The sequence below is a fragment of the Periplaneta americana genome, chromosome 14, assembly GCF_040183065.1.
Source record: "Periplaneta americana isolate PAMFEO1 chromosome 14, P.americana_PAMFEO1_priV1, whole genome shotgun sequence".
NCBI classification, from domain to species: Eukaryota; Metazoa; Arthropoda; class Insecta; order Blattodea; family Blattidae; genus Periplaneta; species Periplaneta americana.
In genome coordinates, this window is record NC_091130.1 from 160,364,078 (window position 1) to 160,389,134 (window position 25,057).

Sequence of the window (25,057 nt, forward strand, 5' to 3'; positions counted from 1 at the left end):
TCCAATTGCAAACATCCAGCTACTTTCGAGTACTCATTTCGACAAAGGACAATGACGACAAATAAAATGCATACTAAACTAAATGTTCATCTAAGCCGCGTTTCCAAAGAAGAAAACTATTAAAAAGGGATTTTTGTGTACTTGTACTTAAAGTATTACTAGCTTTCTAAAGCAAGAGGACAAACATATCAGTTCACACTCACCAACTGTCAATCAGCTGAGAGTTTACCTCACCAGACGACATACATATATACATACATTATACAGTTATGTTGCCTTCACCACATGGTTGAATTAATAGAATGAAACACATTAGATCTGTTAACCATTTTTTAATTGTTCGGCTAATTGATTTGATTAATCGATTGGTATAATAATAATAATAATAATAATAATAATAATAATAATAATACACTCGAATGATGCCTCCATCCGTCCGCCCTGCTGTTCATGCTGTTATTCACTGCCTCTCATGTCTTCGTGGGTCTCGAAAATCTTTTGGATTCCGTCATAATTCGTATCGATATCCACATTTCCGACGTCCTTGGCCATGTTTGAATGCAGTGGCTACTACCAACTGAACAAAACTTATGTTTAGGCTGTACGTACGTTATGTCTACACAAATAAAGAAATAAAAACGTACAAAAATAAAAAAAAAACTATACAGTAAACGGTATAAACTAGGTGGAAAATAATAATGTGTCAGCTGAAGTTCATGAAATAAAAACATGGATTTAGAAATGTAAAAGGAAAAACGAAACATAACATTGTCTTCCATCAGACAAGCATTGGAAAAGCAAAGAAGATAGGAGGGGGATGAATAGATTATATTACTTAACTATTGGCCGAATCTTCGTAACTATGTTTTTGATAAGGTCGCTCCTACCTCGTTTATTCCGTAACATGCCATAAAGCAAAGAAAGATATTAAAACAATCGGAGCATTATCATATTGATGGCACATATTTTGCGAATTTGTCGACAAGGGAAAGAGAGAAGAAAAATAAAATAAAATAAAGGTGAAGGTAAATGTGAGAAGGGTCAGCAAGATGTAAAATTGCAGCGTTGTGACCTATGGACACGAGGACGTTGGCAACGCTGCCAAGACACGCTATAGTGATGGAGCGGGTGCTAAGTGTAATAAAAACATGACAAATATTATTCAAAGAGAAAATAAGGCACACGATAGTCTAATTACGTACTTCATCTTGAGAAACTCACGTCTGGCGACATCTGCGACGAAAGAATGAACCGCAACTGATGTTCTCGCGCATTTTCCACTTTCAGTACATTTCTATTTTTAGGACGAAAACATTTGAATTTGAATTCAATATTGCATGTATTTATAAAGATTTTACAATTATACTATCTTAATATATAAAGCATAATGTTAAAATAACTACAAAACGAAGATAGAAATAAAAAAGAAAACACTTTTATATTCTAATGAACAGAACTCATGGTTCAGGAATACTGGCAACATCGCTATGGAATAACAGCGTGCCTGACCGTGAAACGAGGGGACCCGGGTTCAAATCCTGGTTAGATCAAGTTATATTTCCGTTATTTTTTCTCAACTCATTAGGAGCAAATGCTGGGTAACATTCGGCGCAGGATCCTGGACTCATTTGGCTGGCGTTATCACATTTCGCTCAGACGCTAGACAATCATAGCAGCAGGTAAAACGTCGTTAAATAACCAATAAAAAACATACGCTGGTGTACAATAATTAATAAAATTGGGTTAAACAAAATAAACATAATTTAGTAGAAATATGCGACACAAAAATACATTAAATATTCTACGTTTAATATTTTAATAAATTGTAGTAGTAGTAGTAGTAATTTTAAGAGAATGGATTTGTGGTAGCTGCATTCTGAACGTATGAACAACTAGATCCATGATTTTAACATACAGGATTTCATTTCCATCTACAGCCAACATCTTGTAAGGGATTGTAGCGCGTACGTCACCACATCACGTAATGGTAAAACACCACCATTCTGTTTACCTCAGTATTGCTATCGGGAATTCGTGAACGAAACAAAGCCAATCACAGACTTTTTCAGCACAAAGTGTTCCAATAAATGTGCATTCAGTGTCATCAATAGTCATTCAGTTGTTCATTTTATACCCTATTTAAGCATACAATATACTTGTTTGCAAACAAGAATACAATATTACAAGGTGGCCCGGGTTCGATTCCCGGTTGGGGCAAGTTACCTGGTTGAGGTTTTTTCTGGGGTTTTCCCTTAACCCAATATGAGCAAATGCTGGGTAACTTTCGGTGTTGGACCCCGCACTCATTTCACCGGCATTATCACCTTCATCTCATTCAGACGCTAAATAATCTGAGCTGTTGATAAAGCGTCGTAAAATAACCTACTAAAATAAAAAAAAATACAATATTACAAGGCACGTCCATTATGATACCTAAATTTTATTACATCCATTATGTGGCTGTGGGACGCGTCTACTGCACGGTAATTTTAATGGGTTGCCGGTATTATCGTTCTTGTTTCCCTACAAATACGATGCATCGATGTTTCACTGTATACGAAGTCCTTGATGTCTACATTTCGTATCATTAAGCTATTATCAATAATTATGAAATGAAGAAGACACTTGCATTAATCTTTTCTTCTCTAGAAAAAACACCGAGGAACATTTCACTGGAATCAACAGAGAAACTTAACAAATAATTCTAGAAATTATCCAATATATGAAGTGATCACACATGCGCGTACATATTTATCGTATACATCAAGCAATATGTATTTGCGTGAAACCAAGTCTTCCTGTTGATTCTGTAACTATGCAGAAGCGAGGCCTGGAAGATGTAACTGAAAATTGATGGCATAACGTGGCCCGATGGAGAAGGTAGCAATGTAGAAATAACAGGCTAAAAAGTAGAAAGGAGACTCGGCGGTCTACGGCAGGTCTAATGCTGAATTGTATGAACAAAGAGTGCAGACTTTTACTTCAACTTCTTCCCCGTTACAGAATTCTTATATTAAAATAATATTTAGAAGTTCATTAAAACCTTAACTATTCCTACATCTTGTAATTGGAATATCCCTTGTACAACAGAAATTAGGATACAATAAATAGCCTCAATATAGCCTATGAGGATGCAAATTGTTTCGAATTGATATGAACAGGACGAAGACTAATGACATGCCAAAGATGAGTACGACAACGGGATGAGGGTGCTTTCACAAACAAGAGCATAGTTTTCGTAATTACTTACGCCTCATTGTGTTCCACATTAGCTGGAGAGTAATAGAGACCGTAATCTGCCAAGCTGGAGTTTGTAACAACGTCCATCGCGTTCACAGATCACACTACACGCAACCGGTAGGACGAGAGCGGCTCCCTTCGTGATGCCAGTTCCGAAACTACTGAGCAGGGAAGGAGGGGTACACAGGAACTAGGGGGAACACAATATAGTGCCATGGCTGGGGAGAGCAGCCAGGTGTGTCTACATAGGGGTAAGTACCCACGCTGCAAGCTGCATATGCAACACCTCGCACGGCTCCTTTATTTGAACAGAGAAGATCGAATACTTTTAATTAAATCGTGTCGAGACTACTTATGTCCAGTACTGCACCCACCTTAATTCGAAATTCAGCAGGTCCACCTTTGCATGCAATGCAAGCAGATGTCACGGATATAGCAAAGGAAATGATAGAACACGCATAAAGAAAGGATTCTTACGATAAAGTGATTCAGGAGGTGGTATCTGATCCACGGTATATAACAAGTTACACTAAATCCGTGAGAGTTGCACGACCAGCCCTGTGAACCAACTCCAGGCCTGTACGCAGAGGAATTTCGGCTATTGTGGAATACCATTTTTTGTTTTTGTTAACATTACTGACACAAAGTTAATAATTACTTACCTATAATTTGCTTGACTTCTTTTCATAGCATCAACTCACGTCAGGTAATTAACGATCAACATAAAAATGTACATTTGCCGGGTAATATGGAATACAACACTAATCGAGAATCTGGGTGTTTCTGCAGATAATACAATGCCTCAGTTCAACATAATTATATTTTTCTTGCGGTTAATGGTCCTATGAGATATACGGTTATAAGTGAGGGCAATATGGAATATTGGTATTCCATATTACCTGCATAGACTTTTTGTACAATAAACTTCTACCACATGAAACCACTGAGATAACAAAGACTGACTACATGGCGCATTTCGTTAAATTATGCATGCGTGGGGTGTAACTTTAATAGTGGCAACACTGCTGTACGTGGGGTGTAACTTTAATAGTGGCAACACTGCTGTACGAGGGGTGTAACTTTAATAGTGGCAACACTGCTGTAAAAGCGAAACGAGACGGACTTCATTGTTGTCACTTCTACCACATGTCCGCCCTCCTCCCCACTAAAAGACTCTTCCGTCCGACTCACAGCGCATGCGCTGTGGAAAGTTGAAGTTAGTCTCCAGTTAGTTACAGCTCTAAGCGGTTGTGTTTTGCCATGTTTACAAAGCAGGAACAGCGATCTTGGCTGAAAATTCAATCTGCCCGTAGTCGTACAGCACGACAATGTCATGCCGGTCTTGTTGAGGCATGTGGAGAGACGGCGTTACCATACAGGACTGTGGCGAGGTGGGTTCGAGCTTTCAACAGGGGCGTGACCGCGTGGAAAACATGGCTCGGCCGAGTGTTAGTGAAGAGGACGTGCAAGCTGTTTGCGCGCTATCAGGCAACGATCGACGACAGACGGTACGCGAGTTAGCCCAGGAGATAGGAACATCGCATATGACTGTGTTTCGTATTCCAAAGAATCGCGTAAAAATGAGAAAAACTGCATCTCGGTGAGTTCCCTGGGACTTGACGGAGGCACAATGATGGATTCGACACGACACCGCTCGACCTCACTTGGAGCGTTAGGATTGTAAAGGAGACGCCTTCTTACGCCATATTGTTGCGCGTGATGAGATGGGCCAGGTCATACGAACCTCTACTAAAGCGCCAGTCAAATGGGTACCGGTAGAGTCATTACCGCAAAACAGTGGAGCGTCGTATCCCTACGAATGTGAAAGTTATGCTGATTGTTGTGTACGATTGTGACGGCGTCATCCTAACACATACCGTCCGCAAAGACAGAATGTTAATGCACAATATTTCCGTCATTTTTGAAGCATAATGACACCAGCGTTGCGAAGAAAGCGCCCTCCCATCATTTCGCAGGATAACGCACACGGCACACCCTGTAGCTGATCTGTACCGTCGCTGGGGCGGGAAGTGCTTCTTCATCCACCACATTCGCCCACACCTAAGGAGTAACGGTTAGCGCGTCTGGCAGCGAAACCAGGTGGCCCTGGTTCGATTTCCGGTCGGGGTAAGTTACCTGGTTCAGGGTTTTCCCTCAACCCAATATGAGCAAATGCTGGGTAACTTTCAGTGCTGGACCCCGGACTCATTTCACCAGCATTATCACCTTCATCTCCTTCAGACGCTAAATAACCTAAGATGTTGATAAAGCGTCGTAAAATAACCTACTGAAATAAAAATTCATCACATTCACCGGACTTATGTCCCTGTGATTATGACTTAATCCCAAAGATGAAGGAACCACTTCGTGACGTTCGATTCCGGACTGTTCCCGATACTCTGCAGGCGGTAGGGCGGTCCATCAGACACATCAACAGAACAGGCGCTGCTACAGGGGTACTACGGCTTCTACATCGCTGGCAACGAGTTGTAGACAATGCTGGTTGCTACATTGAAGGACTGTAGACGTTTCACAGATGTATCACTTGTACATTAGTATTAAATAAATAGTTGTCATTATTAAAGTTACAACCTGTGTATTTAGTAACCATCTACTATCAATTACCTGCAATAGTTTTAAAAAACAACAGAACACAGAATTGATTACTATACAATAAGTCGTCACTAGTTCAACTCAACCGTAGCGTCAGAGAAACGTATGAAGCAGTTTCCAGTAGGTTGGGAATTTTACAGTCACTATGCCATAATACCGAAGCTCCTCTATATATTTCTAATCAATTGAATACCCACCCCGGAATAAGGGTCTAAGTACACAGAGAAACAATCACATAGGCCTACCCTTATTCCTGGGGAGCTATTCAATGTAATAAATGCTCCCACTGAAATGACAAAAAAACAAGACAAACTTTGGTAAATTAGTCCAACAAGCCTCGAAAACTGGAGGAAGGAGACACTAGGTAAGTAAGTTCTGGACCGGGAGGCGAGAGAAATGAGAACTATACAGTTCCAAATAAACAGAAATTCGACTCCTGTACAACATAGGCTTGTGAATTAATTTCATCATCATTATACAGTCAGAGGGACGCGCTGCAGAACACTGTCTGATGTGAAAGGCCACACACAGATATCGAGCATTTGAAAACGTTTCAGCAACTGAAGAAACCGAGGATTGTCATATTTCTGTTAAGGTGACATGACAATGTAATTCAGTATTCATTCATAATATTCTGCCTGCAAACCCAGTATTCCCCAATTTTCCTATTTTCTTCCTTCCTCTTTGTCTCTACGTACGCTCCATATATCTTAATGTCGTCAATCATCTGATATCTTCTTCTGCACCGAACTCTTCTCCCGTTCACCATTGCTTCCAGCATCCTTCAGTAGGCAGTTTCTTCTCAGCCAAACCAATTTCTTTTCCTCTTCCTGACCAGTTTCAGCATGATTCTTTCTTCACCCACTCTTTCCAACACAGCTTCATTTCTTGTTCTGTCTGTTCCACATTTCAAAAGCTTCTATTCGCTTCTCTTCACTTCGAAGCATTGGCTCACTGAAGAAGGTGACTTGCATTATATTCAAATTTCGATTGCGTTGTAACTTATTTAAAAATCTGACTGTAGGGAAATGTTACATGAAAATGTAATTATTTAATAATTTTGTGTACATATGAGCTATTCCATCTCAAATCGACCGAAATATAGAGAAAATTGACCTTACGATTTCTAAATACAATGAAACGTTTTTTGTACTTAGATAACTGTGATACAATGCTTTGTGCAAAGTTTCAGGCATCAGAACTTCATAGTGTTTAAATTAAAAATATTTAAATTTATCGTATTTTCACAAAATTAGAAACTTTAAACTGTTGTAGCTCCGAAACCCTTTCACCCAATGATCAAAATCATGGTTTATTTTGATGCTGAGAAATTAAAGTTTATATTGACATATAAATAGATTTTCTTACTTTTTATGGAAATGGAGAAATTTAGACTTTTCCTCATTGACACGCCTTTGCCAAGGAAAAAATATTTTCAAAATATATAGTTCGATTCCGCATTAAAGTACAAATAAACACATATTTTTTACTGATGCACCGTTGATAAGAAAGTATTGAAAATATCAAATAAAGAAAATAAATAGTACGCGCGTGAACTAACCATCTGACTGTGAGGCGGGAGCTAGCCGAGACAAGCAAGGCCAGGAGACAAACACGTAATGTTTCGTCTAGTAGCGCATAGCTGGGCTAGCTGTATCACAAGTTTTCATAAACACAGGAGTAAAATGACGCCCAACGCTCGCTTATCTTCAGCTCTCGGCCAGTGCGTGCGGTACTGCGCCGTTCAAGTCCAGGCGTGTGAAAATAATCTATTTAATACCCTCGAAACGTATTGCCATACCACTAAGCAAACAATGCCAATCCCTCTTAATAATGCAAGTTTTTTTCTCAATTTTTTTTACATTTTTACAAATTGGCAAAAAGTCTAAAAGTAAGTAAAATCAGATCATCTGTATCTGTGTGTACAATAAAAGTAAGGATTACTTCTTAACATAACCTACCAAATGTCAGTTTCAAAATGAGCTCCCGTTGAATGTTCTACAGTAAATGGTTCCAGAGTTCTGAGCGCTGAAAGAGGCTTGTTTTTATAAAATACGCTAAATTTGTCGCTCAACAATACGAAAATCGTTTGACTTTCGATAGTATATTTTTGAAAATGCACTCTCCTCAGCACCCTGTATAAATAGGGAAAAAATTAGAGTATAAAAATGCGAGGTTTTTTACTGATCGATTTCATATGGAATAGCCCATATATATTATTTGAGGAGGCTCTTATATGAAACAACGAGTCAAAGTCAGAAGGAGAAGAAATGTCAGAAGGAAGTGAAATAGGAAGAGGAGTACGACAAGGATGCCCTTGTTCAACATCTACTTGCTGGAATTAGTGAAGAATACAGTATAAGATTTGCTGATGATATGGCGTTGTTAGCAGAAGAGGAGATGATACTAAGGGATATGCTACTGGAGCTAAATGACAGCTGTGAGCAGTATGGGATGAAGATAAATGCCAACAAGACGAATACTACGGTCATAGGAAGAAAAGTAAAGAAGGTAAGCTTTCGAATTCTAAATGAGGCAGTAGAGCAAGTGGACAGCTTCAAATACTTGAGGTGTACTATAAGCAGTAACATGAGCTGCTGCCAAGAAGTCAAAAGGAGGATAGCAATGGCAAAGGAAGCTTTTAACCCTTTGCAGCACGAATCAATTTTTTATGATTTTCATATCATGGATCATAGCAAAGGTTCGATTAATTTTTTTCAACATTTTAACTTTGCAAACAATTTCAAAACACAGATAGCACCTCTATGTATACTCAAGAGGTGGTTCTTTGGTGGAATATCTGTGCCATAAAATTTAAAAAGAAAGAAAACTGTGATTCTGCTGAACAACCACTATGCTGCAAAGGGTTAATAGAGAAAGGAGGATCTTCTGCGGACCTCTGGAAAAGAACTAAGGAAGAGACTAGTAAAGTGCTCTGTGTGGAGTGTAGCATTATATGGGCAGAAACATGCACATTACGACGAAGTGAAGAGAAGCGACTAGAAGCATTTAAACTATGGATAGAGAGTATGAAGTGGACAGACAGAATAAGAGACGTAACTGTGTAGGAAAGAGCGGGTGAAGAAATAATGATGCTGAAACTGATCAGAAAGAGGGAAAGAAATTGACTGGTTCACTGGCTGAGAAGAAACTTCCTTCTGAAGAATGCACTGAAAGGAATGGTGAACGGGAGAAGAGTTCGGGGTAGAAGCAGAAATCAGATGATAGACGATATTAAGATATATGGATCATATGAGGAGACAAAGAGGAAGGCAGAAAATAGGAAAGACTGGGGAATGTTGGGTTTGCAGTAAAAGACCTGCCCGTACTGCCTTGTATCCGCTCCACACGCCATGCCATGTGAGTACGCGGTGACTTTAGCAGCACAGACAGAAATTGTAATGCTTTCCAGTCCCATCCACATATCTGATGATAAAATCCCCTTGATACTGTCGACCGATCACAATGATATGGAAAAAAGAAATTATCTCCCTTCATTACGTTACAAATCGCATCACATCTTAACACTGAGCAAGGTCACAAACCCAACCCCAATAATTCCCTAATGTTAATAGTCAAATGAAAAATGCGCATATCCACAAATGTTAACACATGAACTAGAATGCAGCCCAGCCAGAGTTGCTTGACCCTGTCCGCAGGTGTACGTCACTGTGCAGCTGTGCTGTTCTCATTAATTAGTGTGATAAAGTTTGCCATACTGAACATATTCGTAATCAGTCTGGCAATTTGGCAATGCTGCAGACCTTCCCGTCAGCTGGAAATGTATTACATACGGTCGTTATAAAACAGACCACGGCGATGTTTTGGTGTACAAAACATTTCCTATTATCAACATTCAACTAACTTCTCAGCTTCCAGTGAACATGCAAACCAGTAAACGCGGGACTGAAAAGAAAACAGCTACGAATGCATTCGCACTTTTTAATTTAACTCAGATGGGTGACAGTGTATTTGTATTATGTACGGCATTTTATCGCCGCGCTCTCATGGTTAACATGTCGGCATCATACAATAACGTGCGGTGTGCTTTTAAAACACAATTTTACCGACCGATTATTGCTCTGTAGTTTTCACTCTAAGCGCCACGTTGTCACGTCTACTTCCTCGATAAGAATAAGCACTAATTTGTTATATTGTTAAATTACTATTATTATTATTATTATTATTATTATTATTTCATATACGGGTATGTTGACATTCTTAACTCTTAATAATAACTCTTTAATAATAATTTTAATCACATACCTTAATGTTCGTCCTCAGCACAAGACATTGCAACCTCGGTTTTAGTTCACGTGGATTAGACAAGTAGGTGTCATTTAATAATGGAAGCAGCTTATTGGTTGCAATATTAAAATTGAGGCGACTGATTGGAGCGGCGACATAAGAAATTGAAAACAATAATGCAATTAAATTTCAAAGACCTGCCGAATGTTAACCATGAGAGCGCGGCGATAATAATTGTAACTGACAAAAGTCAACAATGAGTTTTAATCAGCTTGAAATTTAAATCTAATAATGAGGAATAAAACGTTACTGCTAATAAAATTACAATTTTCCTCAGTAGTCTGCTGTTGGGCTTGTGATTTTACATGAAAGCCGCTATGATGGCTGACAGGCAGCAGCGTTTGAAGCTGCCGCAAAGAAGTGACACGTGGTGACGGGGCCACAATATGTTATGCCGACAATCACATTTTTGTGAATAACTGTGATTGTTGCCAGGACAGATCAAAGTAATTTCTTCGGGCCAGTCTCTTTTGATAGTTTTGCTATCATTCACACCCAGTCTCCGTCTCGATACTTGACGATGGCTGCCAACAAGTGACAGTGAATCGTAATTGCGACGTTCGGCGATTGAAGCGAAAGGAAAGCAGCAATATCAGCGTAAACATGGCGCGAACTATTTGGTGTGGTGATGAAGACGTGTATTATATTACGAAGTTCTCTCAAATGCTTCCATGAAACCACTAAAATACAAAACATTCAGATGTTAAAAATAAAAGTGAAAAATATTTCGCGATTTAAACGGGAAAAATCTGCTGTATCTGAAGTAGAGTCACTGACTTCAAAGGCTTTGGAATCATCATATTTGGCTAGTTTGCTGGAAAACCTCAATCTATAGGTAGGGACTGATCCTTCCCGTGGTTAAGAATATTGTTAAAGAAGTTTTACAGTTTTTTAATGATTGTAAGAAAGAGTAGGCTACATGGCTTTGAATTTATATAACAATTGGCTGACATATATTCCAAACTAAATGAACTCAAGGCCCAACCATCACTGTGTTCAAAGCTTATGATAAAGTCAAGTCATTCCAGAAAAAATCAATCTGTGGTTTGAGTACGTCAAAATTAATAATTTTTCTGCCTTTCCAACCTTAGAACACTTTCCAAGTCAAAATGATTTTCCCTTACCTTCTGATTTTTGTGATTCTGTAGTAGGTATCCTATCTCTCTGCTCTCAGTAATGAGATTGAAAGTTATTTTCTAGAAAATTGCAGCGAATTCAATTGGATTCGAGACCCATTCCTATATTTCGAAAGTTCAAACTTGTCAGTGAACAGCTGTGATTCTGATATTAAATAGTATATTACGTAACTTACCGAGAACTGTGAGAATGCAGTTTGGGAAGAGTCGAGGTTTCCAAGATTCGAGATCAGATAAGTCATTTACAGTGTGACTTAGTGAATAACTTTTTGCAATATTTAAAAAAATGTAAAAAGTGCATTTCTAAATTTTGCAATAGATTCATTAATTCAAGTAACACATGACTTGGTTGCTTTTCACAAACCTTAAATAGAGAAAGACAGTTTGTCAGCTTTCCCAATAACGGGACAAAGCATAACACACGGTGAAAACAAAAACAGACCACAAAAGAGAAATGTGGGGAACGAACAAAAAGGGGAAATTAAGTACAGATAATAGCATACACATAACAGGCCTAAACATAGTAAACAAATAGATTAGACGTTCAGACAAAAGTTCTTCCTTCTTAGGAAACAAAGTACAGGTGGTACTGTAAGTATTTCAGACCTGTTCAACAATTTGTTACCATGGCAATTAAGAATGAACTGTAAATTTTACTTTCACTGCCAAATAATTATATTGATGGCCCAGAACCAGGCTGTTCCAATTCCATTTTACTATTTTTTGTTCAGGAATGCTATTTTTAAGTTCCTGACATGCAAAGCTTCATGAAACAATTTGGAATAGCTTCATAGCAACCTTATGCAGAGGAATATTTACAATTTTGTTCGATTCATATATGCAGACAAGAACTGGAACACAATGAAACACAGATTTCTTTCCTATAAAAAGTTGGACTTAGAACAGTTTGGTTCTCAGCCATCGATATGTTAAAATTAATTAACTTACATATCAAGTATTGCAAAAACTAAATTTCTACACTCAGATATAACAACTTTTTGGATATCATTAAGGCATGAATATCCTGAACTTCCGAATGGGGCATTAAAGTTACTCATGCCGATCGCAATGTCGTATCTTTCCTCTTAAGTTCAAGTGAAAAGCATAGACTTGATTACACGACAGGCTGATCCTCACATTAGTTCGGCGAGTGCAACATGTGCTCAATTAGAAATCATACACTATTTACTTTTTCATAAGTGATTAGAGTTACTAATTTAACTTATAGGTAACGTGAAGTTTAATATCCTTCAAAATAGTCCCGGACTTTAAAAGTTTGAGAACCACAGAAACAGACAATTAATATTACTTAATTTGTAACAGAGAAACTGACTTCAAACATGAAAAAAGTCACGGAACTGTGAACGCAAATGCTGAGAAAGGGCATTACAACCAAACAATAGTTCACTGTGTGGTAAGCCTATAATGGTATTTACTTGAAGCAGACGTGTATTAACCTTACGAAAAGCAAGCCAGATAGGCTGACGTCATTTGCAATGAAAAAACAAAGGAGTACAGTAGATGCAAAATACTAGATTAAAATAGAATCATGTAATATTGCGAGCGAAATAAAAGTGTTGAACATATCTATATACGCACATCGATATATCAGTAGATTCTAGGAGTCAGAGACGTAGAAATGTCGAATTCCACTGCAAAGTTTTATCGTCGCTGAGCTTGCCTGCCGGTCTGAAGTTGCGTTCGGGCGCGGGTTCGATCCCCGCTTGGGCTGATTACCTGGTTGGGTTTTTTCCGAGGTTTTCCCCAACCGTAATGTGAATGCAAGGAAGTCTATGGCGAATCCTCGGCCTCATCTCGCCAAATATCATCTCGCTATCACCAATCTCATCGACGCTAAATAACTTAGTAGTTGATACAGCGTCGTTAAATAACCAACTAAAATAAAAAAAATAAAAAATCGTCGCTGATAATTCGCAATTAGTTCTTGCTATGTAAAATAGTTACATGCAAAGGCAATATAAACTATAGTATGAATAAAAAACACCTAACCCGATCAATAATCAATGGATTTACATATTGTAATAATTATATCTTTATTATTCCATGTAACACTGTCGGTCGTATTTCACGCAATAAGTCGTGACAAAGATGATTTGTGTTTAAAATAAATCAAATATGGTAGTCATCTTGCTTATTGAAGGTCTTCGTAACTAGACGTCACTGAACAGAGAAGCGTCGTTGCTGCTTTTTGCAACCTGCAGCAGAACGGCAGGTGAAGGAACAGCCTGTCCTTGAAGCACACCTTCCTTCACTGCTTGGTGTGACGCGGTACCAATCGTGCTATCACACTGTCTCACAGTCTACGCATGTATCTGCTACAGTTTACAATCAGAGTTAAATATACACGACTATGTGGTTCAAATGAAGAAACTGTGCAGCAGTCATTACTAGATTATAAAATCGTCCTCTGCACATTAGTCACACAAAGCATTACGATTGCAGACTTGATTACCGCAACTGAATCAATTTACTTCACAAATCAGAATTATTACGTGTATCCAATGCCTACACTCTTCACTTACGTATTGCGGGTAGATGGCAACATTGTGACCTATTTTCAAGTTGCACACCACTTTGGCGGACCACAATGTGCATGATGTGTATCTGTGGAGAGTTATGTTGTGTACTAGGCTGTTATATTTCCAAATACAACTTTGTTGCGGTTAGTGAATAATTAATTTATTATCAATTATAAATCGTTTGCTCCTGAATTACTTTCAAAGTTGTATTTAGAACTAGAATGAACTGTTATTACGATGCAATTAACATTCCTGGACATACAACAGGCATTCGACACAGTGTGGCATGCCGGCCTTCTTTAAAATTTCAGTTCCTGATGCATACGTACATTTTATTGCAGACTACCTGAAAAACACATCATTCAGAGTGCGACAAGGTAACTGCCTTTCCAGTTCAAGATAAATTGAAGCAGGAGTTGCTCAAGGCTCTGTTCTAAGTCCAATTCTCTACGCTATATATGTTCATGACATTCCCAAGCACACCAACTGCCGACACGCCTTATATGCGGATGACACAGCCCTATATACAAAACATCACGACATCAAATGTGCTTTACAACAGATGCAAGAAGCCTTGGACTTAATGACCCAATGGTCTACAAGATGGCGACTGAAAATTAACGGTGAGAAAAGTACAGCAGTAGTTTTTACAAGGAGATTTCCACGATTATTACAACCGCTCTCTGTTCAGAATCAACACATCCCCTTCAAAACAACGGTCAGATATCTTGGTCTAGTGCTGGACAGTCATATGACATACAGACAACATATACAGTCAGTACGAGACAGAGCTTTGCAAAGATTCTTAGAATTATATCCAATACTTTAAAGCTTCATTTCCCTCAAAACCAAACTATTGCTGTACTGATCACTTAAACGATCATACATGTCCTACGCATCAGAAATTTGGGCTCAAACCCATCCCCGCCACATCAAGAAACTAGATGCTATCCAAAGAGCTGTGTGCAGAACCATCACAGGGGCTGATTTTTGCATTACTAACGCACAATTTACAGTGACCTGGAAATCATTTTATCCAGTGACTACGTGCAGCACTTACGCAAAAATTAACTTCAGAAACTACAAACACACCCTAATCCACTTATTAAACATAATTACACATAGCATTCAGTGAACTATCAAGTAATTTTAACTTTTCTGCTAAAATCATTGACTGAACGTTTACCTACACATCCAGCTTACCAGTCACTGTTTCTGATGGAGAAGATGGTCACACTTCATTTATGCACACCTACTCATGTCATACTAAGCAATATTCTTGTTAAGATAAGGGCCATATGACCTGGCACTTTTAATAACATGTGTCTTTATTGACACCACCAAATAAATAAATAAAAATAAAATACCATGCAATAGATTCTGGAATTGTTCGATTAATTCTACTTTCAAGCTTGGTATTATGTTAATATGAAAGTTAGAATTTATAAAACAGTTATATTACCGGTTGTTCTTTATGGTTGTGAAACTTGGACTCTCACTTTGAGAGAGGAACATAGGTTAAGGGTGTTTGAGAATAAGGTGCTTAGGAAAATATTTGGGGCTAAGAGGGATGAAGTTACAGGAGAATGGAGAAAGTTACACAACACAGAACTGCACGCATTGTATTCTTCACCTGACATAATTAGGAACATTAAATCCAGACGTTTGAGCTTGAGTTTGAATAACTCCCTTGAAGGCTTCCCAATCTTCCTTTTCTTTCCCCTCCAAAACTTGGTCAAATGCAGGATCCTTTACAAGTTCTCGAATTTGTGGCCCGACAAAAATACCTTCCTTAACTTTGGCATCAATTTCGGAAATTTCTCTCTTACGTACTTAAAGGCCTGTCCTTATTGGTTCATACCTTTGACAAAATTTTTTATCAAACCCAGCTTAATATGCAGGGGTGGAAGAACATCTTTTGGGTCCATGAGAGGCTCGGCAACGACATATTTCTCGCTAGGGTTAAAATTTCTTGCAGGCCAGTCTGCTTGAATACAATGTGATTTCCTATCCCTGCTGTCCCACATACATAAAAAGCAGCAATATTTTGTGTACCCCAGTTGCATTCCTAAGAGTATAGAAATGAATTTTAGATCACCACAGATTTTCCACTTGTGTTCATGATATTTGATTGAGTCGAAGAGGGCTGTCATATTTGCATAAGTCTCCATGTGAACTGCATGACCAACAGGAATAAAAGGAAGACGGTTGCCATTGTGAAGTAATATAGCTTTCAAACTAAGCTTGGAGGATAGCCTCCATGCAGTTGGATCATGGTTCAAATTCAAACATTTCATAAGCCATTAATGTCGCAACAAACCAGGGGCGTATTTTGCGGACTACCGGGGCTACCGGCGGTAGCCCAAGGAAATTACAAAAGAAAAAGTTTATGATATAACATAATGTAATAATTTTGTATTATTAGTTTTATCATAGTAATTAAAACTGAAGTAACTGTTAGATTTATATGCGCTCTCTGCTCTCGAAAAGAAACAAGTTATCAAGGCGGCATCGCTGGAGAAACCGCTCCTACGAATGGTAGCCTGTGACCGTTCCCCGCACGCTGTCCTTCGCACAACTGCCCGTTCCCCGCTCCCACCCGTTTCCTTCGTGCAGTGTAGGCAGGTGAGTTGCCGCTCTCGTGATCGGTTTCTTCGCAGGCGCAAAGCAACAATACGCTTAGTACGCTAGCTCATGAATGTGATTGTGTGCTTGCAGTGCAGTATTTTAAATGTGTGATTTGTTCGAGTGTCTAAGAGATATATTAATTGTGAATTATTAAGTTTTTAATTTCCCAATTAAGTGACATTGTGAAAAATATGGCAGAACAAGTTTCTGGAGAGGTTTGTGTTGAAAATGACTGTGTAGTAGAAGGTTTATTAAAAGTGCCTTTTAACCGTCGTAAATACAACGAGAAAGTTGAAATTGTGAAAATGGAAAGACCAACTCCTGAGTTAAATTTGTCCATGGACGGAAAAGAAAAACAGCGTGAGTACACACGCCATTTCACTTCAACATCATATGGTAAGTGGAATTGGTTGTGTGGTAGTTCTAAACTGTCTAAACTATTTTGCTGGCCATGTTTGTTATTTAGCCGTGAAACTAATGTGTGGTCAAAAGAGAGGTTTTCTAATATGAACTCCCTTCGAACGGCAGTCCTAAAACACGACAAATCAAAAGCTCATATTTGTAGTAGCATGAACTTTGCAAACTTTGGGAAGACAAGAATTGATTTACAGCTAGATAAGCAAAAGGCTCTACACATCAACCAACACAATGCTCTTGTGAAAAAAAAGATTTTACTGCGTCTTATTAACGCAGTCTGCTTTCTAGGAAAACAATAGTTGGCTTTTCGGGGTCATAATGAGAGTGTGGAATCAGACAATATAGGAAATTATATTGAATATTTAAGTTCCTTAAGTGAATTTGACCATTTACTGGCCAATCATCTTGTGGGTTCAACAGTATTTCGTGGTACTTCTCCTGCAATTCAGAATCACTTAACATTTGCTATAAGTGGGGTTATGATAAAGAACATAAAATCTGAAATAGAAGAAGCACCTTTTATGGCCATTGTTGTTGATGAAACAAGTGACTGCTCTAATCAGAGTCAATTGTCCACTGTTTTAAGATACGTCGACAGTATTGCCAATGTTCAAGAACGGTTTATAGGATTCACAAACGTCAGTTCGGGCAAAACTGCTGCTGCTTTGTTTCAGCATGTGGAAGGTGTTACAGCAGAATACAATGTCGGCAATAAGTTAATTGCACAGGCATACGATGGTGCTTCAGTTATGGCAGGAAATATTAATGGCTTAAAAACAAAAGTTCAAGAAAAGTATCCTCAAGCACTATTTGTTCATTGTTACAGCCATGTTCTCAATTTAGTTTTGCAACAAACTACTTCATCCATTCCAGAATACCGCATTTTTTTTCAAAACACTGTCGGGTTTAGCTGCATTTTTCTCATCATCTCCTAAAAGATCAGAAAAACTCAAAGAATTTATGAACAAGAAACTCCCAAAAGTAACACCAACTAGATGGAATTTTACATCTCGACTTGTAAATACAGTAAAGGAATACAGAGAACAACTGACTGCTTTCTTTGAAAATAACATTTGTAATGACTCTGAAGAAAACTGGGATGATGATGTAATTGTGCAAGCTCAAGGATATTTGCATTTTTTCACACATTTTCAGAATATATTTCTTCTTGAAGTTTATGCTAGAGTGTTCGCACATACAGATGTGCTCTACAATATTCTTCAGACAAAAAGTCTAGACATAGCATACTGCTTGCAAGAGGTATCAAAGTTAAAAAATACTATATCCGAGTTCAGACGTAGTGGGTTTCCGTCCATATGGAAAATGAAAATTCTTCAGCCAATACAATGGAGCCACCATTAAAGCGAAGACAAGGAGATGATGAACTGAAATACAGGCAGCTGTACTACAGCATACTAGATCGTATGCACATGGAAATTACTGACAGATTTTCTGATTATGGAAAGCTTCAGTTCACATATCTCCTAGATTCTAAAAAATTTTCTGCTTATAGACAAAACTTCTCGAATGAGGCACTAAACAAATTATTTCAGTCCTATAACAGTCACCTTGATCAAGTACATTTGAAAAATGAATTAAGTGTAATATATTCAGCAGAAGTCTTTGATTTTTCGAACAAACCTATCCATGAAATATTATATGCCATATATGAAAACCAGCTGAACCAAGTTATTCCTGAAGTCCTTAAATTGGCAACGTTAATTGTGACAATACCAGCTACGTCAGCATTGGTAGAAAGAACATTTTCTGCGTTGAAGAGAATAAAATCCTACTGTAGATCAACTCATACACAAGAACGTTTATCCGGCTTGGCACTGATGTCCATTGAAAAGTCATTTCTACAGAAACTTCGCAAGTGGCCCAACTGCAATTTCAAAAACGAAGTCATCAACGTATTTTCGTCCCAATCAAGACGTCTGGAATTCACTTATAAATAAGTAAGTAATTTTATTATAGGGATTTAAAATATATTTTGTGTAATAATAGGGTCAGTGGTAGCCCAGACCCTTAAACCAGTATACGCCACTGCAGCAAACAACAAGATTGTTTTTCTTCTCAAAAAAGGGAAGCAGATCCCTGTGACGTCTGTACTGTGAGACCCTGACATCACGTTCGAGAAGATTCCATTGCTGTAATCTAGACCCTAGAATTTCTGCCTTCTCCTTTGACAGGTCAAGGTCTCTAATGAGATCACTCAATTCCGCTTGACTCAATCTGTGCGGTTTATCATCTTTTTCCTCAAAATCAGAGTCATGGGATGTGGAAGGCTTGTTGGGTTCTCCTTCTTGTTCCACACTGTCTTCATTTTCTACTTCAAACACACAATTTTCGGGTGGACTAGGAACTGGTAAACTATCTGAATGTGGAATAGGTCGAATAGCAGATCGAAGATTCGGGTATTGAACTGTTCTTCTTTTCTTCATAGACAATCCTGCCTTTATAGGTGGAGTCAAGCAGAAATTGCAGTCGTCTGTATGGTTTCTAGGCTCCCGCCAAACCATAGGCACAGCAAAAGCCATAGATCGTATCTTATTTTTCAGCCATTCTCGCAATGTAACTGAACGAGTTGCAATGACTTATCCTGGTCCCCTACCTTCATACCGAAATAATGCTGATAGGCAGTCTTCACAAGAGGCGTTTCTGTTACGAAAATGTTATTTCACCACAAATATAACAAAAATTATTCATATTTACACATTTCCGTGGCATTTTTACAAATTTTACACTTTAAAAGCACTTCCAAACCAGAAATTCTGCATTAATTACAGCAGAAACAATATGAAATTCACAGTCACAGCAACAATATCTATATTTATAACTTACAAACAGCTGAAGAACATTCGTTTTTTTGTTATTTGACAGGTGTGCCAACTCCCAAAACAAAATTTCCCCCAAAATGAAAATGTTGACTCTAAAAAACGAAATGTCACTTTATCTCCAAAACAAGAGCTAATTTGTCATTTTTATGGTGATTTTTTAATTCAGCAGGTGGAAATACATAAGAATTAGCTATTTTTGAGCCCGAAACATTTTCATTGTTGGGCAGTGTAAGCGAGATATTTCAATTTAATTCAGGCCCCCTTATAACCCCCCCTTTTAAATAAAGTATTTTGAATTACATATAACCTAAAATCTAAGTTACAACGAACTTAATTTATATTCCAATTTTCATATAAATTGGTTCAACCATTATCGCGTAAAAAGTTGACAGACATAAAAAAAAAAAAAAAAAAAAAAAAAAAAGGGATTTTCGGTCTCAGGGCGGTTAATTATAGGCCTACATGTTAACACCAATTATTTTTCGGAAAGCGAAAATTATCACAAAAATTTTGGTTACAGATTTATTATTAGTATAGATTATATTATTTAAAAAGTGTGCTGATTACGAATGTATGTTTTTAATTTGTTGTGAGGGCTCTTGAATCTCAGGAGGAACAACTTTTACAACAGCGCAACATAATCTGCTTGGCTCATTACCCAATTTTTTTTGCATTGCATTTATTGCATAGTTTATTCATTTTATCTATTTTAACACAATTCAATTCAGTATAGTTAAAATTTGGATTATAAAACAATGGAATGCTAAGCTAACATACTATTACTGCATACTAAATCAATACACTCTCGTTCGTTAATTCTCTGAGATGTACGCAGTACATAAACATTATTTTGAGAAATACGGCAAACGAATATACAGAATAGCCTATCAAGTTTTCTGTGCATAAGAAGCTATTTTAATCTTACCTGTCCTCGATTCACCCAGACGTTACTGTAATAATAACATTATGGAATTATGTCCACCTAGAGAAACTACACTTTCCAATCGTGAAATAATAATTATACAAATCGCTTAATTAGCTTCTGAGAATACTTCATACAAACACAAACATTCTCTGTATGTTAATAGCTTCCGTTTGTTGTTTAAGTCCCCTTATGGACGAAGTCATTTGTTTTTACTTCATTACAGCCCATTAGGTGGCATTCTTATTTTAAAACTCATTTATCTCATTAAATATCAGTCCTATCAAACTTTTGCATAGAATAAAACTTATCGGAAATCATTTTTAAAGAAACTTCTGTTATGTAATATCTTTCATGAAAATCAATAATAAGAGAGATATTTCGATTTATTTAATTCACGCCTCCTCATAACCCCCCCTTTTAAATAACATATTTTAAATGCCATATAGCCTAAAATTTAAGTTGGAATGAACTTAATTTATATTCCAATTTTCATATATATCGGTTCAGCCATTATAGCGTGAAAAGGATCCACACAGACAGACATACAAACAAAAATTTCAAAAATGCGATTTTTGGTTTCAGGATAATTAATTATACATGATGACACCGATTATTTTTGAAAAAGCGAAAATTACCAGAAAAAATTCGGTTATAGATTTAATAGATTATTTTAACTGTATTTTTAATATTCAGCTGTCATGATTGTTTATTTTCCATAGCGACAGTTCATTGTCTCCATGAGCTACTATATATGGTCAACTTATACAGTGTTGTTCGTACACTTCATATATTGTTAAACTAACCTTTGAAATTACATTAAAATTCAAAATATAGCAATAAAGCTAAATTCATTATGTTTGATCAGTTAAAACGAACACACTGACATGAATATAATTAATTTCCATACACCTGTTACAAAAAAATTTAAAATCACATATTCCGTGAAATTCATGTAACACTGTTGTTCATACACTTAGGCATAGGGTGCCAATTAACGGGGGGATTTCCCCCTTGTTGGGAAGTTATAATCCCTCTCATAAAATCATATTAACATCCTGCCAGGATAATTTCTATCCCCCCTTACAAAATATAATTGTTTTAATACAAGTATACTTTATAAAGTGCAGTATAAAGTAAGTAAATAAAATAATATGAATGTGTTATCATCACCGGCAAACAAACAACAATCAATAACTTAGGAATTACACATCTTATCTTAAGCTTGCTCATGAATACAATCATTGTTATAATCAAGATGCAAGACAAGCAACTCAGTGCGACCAAGCATTGAACCGTATCGAATGAGGATAATAATAATTTTATGTATGTATTCCCTATCTAGGATTTTATCCCCTCATCAGAAATCTTAATTCGCACCCTGCCTACCCCACGGAGAGGGGGTAGTTACGTAGTAAACAAGCATGCAGTGCGCACAGGGTTGTCTTTCAGTGCAGCTCACTTGCTGTTAATGTCATTCAGAATCGCACACTTCGTCAAAATGAAAGTGGCCGGTCTCTTGAGCAGCGAAAATTTTCCAAGTCCCTTCGGGCGAGCGTGCAGTTCACTACCGTAAACCCCCGTGTGCCACTTTAGTTAACTCCATAATACAAGGCGCTGATTTGGGCTACCTCCACAGCATGCTTCGAGTCTCTGTAGTAAATTTTTTGTTTAGTCCTTTCTTTTATTTTTTACAACTCCTTCTAGTGTAATATAATGAAATAATTTTGGTATGTTAATTCATGTTACTTATAGATAATAATTACAAAATTGGTGAAAATTTGTGGTATAATTCCAGGAAATCAGAATATATATATTTTTTTCTTCTTGTTTACAATTGCTACGTTTAGGCCCTTATGACCACGGATTTAGATTAGTATAATAATCATATTTCCTGCAGCACAACTTGCAAATTAATTATTTAACCATCTGACAGATGGCAAAGCCTACTGAGGGAGGCCAGGGCTCATAACGGGCTATAGTGCCAATAATGATGATGATGATTATTATTATTATTTCACCGTCAACATATTTCCTGAATGTTACTTACGCAATAGAGTGCAAAGCAGCAGGGATTAATAAAATAATTAACACAGCATTTTAATATGAAAGCCCCTAATTGTCGTGTTTAGTGTCACTTCCATCTAGCGTCAAAAGTTTCTATTAACACGGAAAAATAATAAAGCGAAAGGTATTCTAAGGAAAAAAAAAAAAATGACGAAAACCTGTTATATTTTCACTGATGAATTTAAATGGCAATAAAAAAAAAGTTCAGTAACTCCACGAAGATTTGAACTTACCTCCTCACGAACTGTTAGCTATCGCTCTACAAACTATGCTAAGATTTTCCTACAGTCAAAATGGCATTGTAACAAGTAATGGTCATACTCCATTTGAGAATCTGTTATACAGTATATAGTGTTCGTGTTATAAGATTCACTGTCTAAACTCTGTCTGTTTTAAATCTCGTACATGAATTTTTTTCTCAGAAGATTTTATTAAGTCCCTCAGATGCCGGCCACTTTCATTCTGACAAAGTGTACAATGAAATGCCATAAGGAGCTCAATTCCAATTTAAAGAAACTTATTGTTCGCCTGGCTTTGAAAAGATATTCCTGTAGAAAAATAGGTAAAGTACTACATAACACACATTCTAAGTACAACACACTGCAGAAATATTTCGAAATCATGGAACTTGAACTTGGGGGGGGGGGGGGAACGGGGAAGCAAAAATTGCTAAATGCACGTAACAAGAGATTCATAGTTAATCAAGTTGTCAAAAATTTCCACAAATTCGAATCATGACTGAAGAGTCTTCAAACATGAAGATCAATAATCAAACTATCCGATGTGTTGTGGTAAAATGGTTATCATGGCAGACCACGAAAGAGGTCATACGTTAGTCAGACAAATCAAGCTCGAAGATTGGACTTCACTAAAGAACATATTGGTAAGGATTAGAAATTTTGGAACAGGGTGATTTGGTCAGATAAATTTTTATGGTTCCGATGGCATTAATAGAATATGGAGGAAGTCCAACACAGATAACAACAGAAACAACACAGTAGGCCTACCTACAGCGAAAGATGGGGGTGAATGCATACTATTGTGGAGATGTGTATCTGGAGAATATTGACTTCATAGATGGGTTTATGGATAAATATATGTACAATAACATTTTAAGGTCAAGTGTTAGGCACAGTGCACAAAAAATGGGGATATGTTCCAAAAGACAAACTAGGCCTACCCAAATCAATAAGGACTGGCTGACATGGAACTGCGAACACCTTCTCAATCATCAGACTTCAACCCCATCGCACATTTGTGGGTAATTTTGAAAAGGAGCCATCCATCAAAACAACCCAACTACATAACTACAGAAGCCTCAGACATTACCGTATACAACTATTCAAGTGGTAGGCCTAATATACTTCTAAATCAACAAGGCTATTAAATTTCTGACTGTAATTATGCTAAGGTTATCATATTTTTTCACCATTTCTGGGGACAGATATAGATCGACATAAGAAAAAACTACTACATACTTTTAACATTTCTGTTAGTTTTCCATTGACTTGTATTGTTTTCGCACAATTTGAGGAATTAAAATACTAATTTTATTTACACATTCATTCTACTTACTTAGGTACAGTAGAAGTGGAATTACCCGGACTAATTGGGGATTGGTGTGACCCGGATGATTGAGACTTAAGTAAATATCACACTAGTACACGGTGCAATCAAACTGTACTGTGCATGTCACTCAAGATCCGTCTGTTGAGTCAGTTTATCAAACAGCATCAGATTGACTTTAAGAACTGAGCTTCTACACGTGATTGCGATTTTTCCTGGAATCTCTCCACATACGCACAGATTCTAGATAACTTCTCCGTTTCCTATGTCCTATTCAGAGCAGTACAGTGCAGTATTGCATGTACTAAAAGAACAAAAGTTTTTAGTATAAGAAAAATGTCAAATATATAAACACAAAAAGTATTTTAAAGTACGTTATCTGTACAAAGAATCAAAGATTAATTGGAAATCTTCATATTGCAGAACGGAACGGCACTGTGTAGTACTCAAGGCTACTTTTGAAATGTCTGGAGTAAAGAGAAGTATTTTCTATCACTGAATAAATAATTTCTCACTTTTCTGAAAATTGATATGGATAATTGGCGATCTAGGTAGCTGATGATTGGACTTCTACTGTACTATTGGTATATTTCATAATTTCTTAAGCAGGTCTACTCTGGATCCCAATTTTACAGCAAGTTCCTGACAGGTTGTAATGAAGTTGGTTAAGATAGCAAGCATGGTTCGATCAGTTTCTAAATTGATTTCAGATGTCCACATCAAGTTCATTGAAGTAAAAACTCTGTGCAATGAAGCATTACTTCCTAGAAGTCTCAGAGA

At 37.3% G+C, this 25,057-nt stretch overlaps 1 protein-coding gene across 4 annotated transcripts in view; it reads right to left on the reverse strand.

Annotated features, from left to right (window-relative positions):
• Myb (proto-oncogene like protein Myb) overlaps positions 1-25,057 on the reverse strand; it is a 101,133-nt gene that overhangs the window by 70,642 nt on the left and 5,434 nt on the right. For 3 of the 4 annotated variants that reach the window (XM_069846533.1, XM_069846535.1, XM_069846532.1), the window contains exon 1: positions 3,251-3,390. The exons of the other annotated variant lie outside the window; for it this stretch is intronic. In XM_069846533.1, coding sequence (XP_069702634.1) covers positions 3,251-3,327 — 77 coding nt within the window. In that variant the 5' untranslated portion in view covers positions 3,328-3,390. Of the gene's footprint in view, positions 1-3,250; positions 3,391-25,057 lie in introns of those variants that run through there. 4 annotated transcript variants of the gene reach the window in all.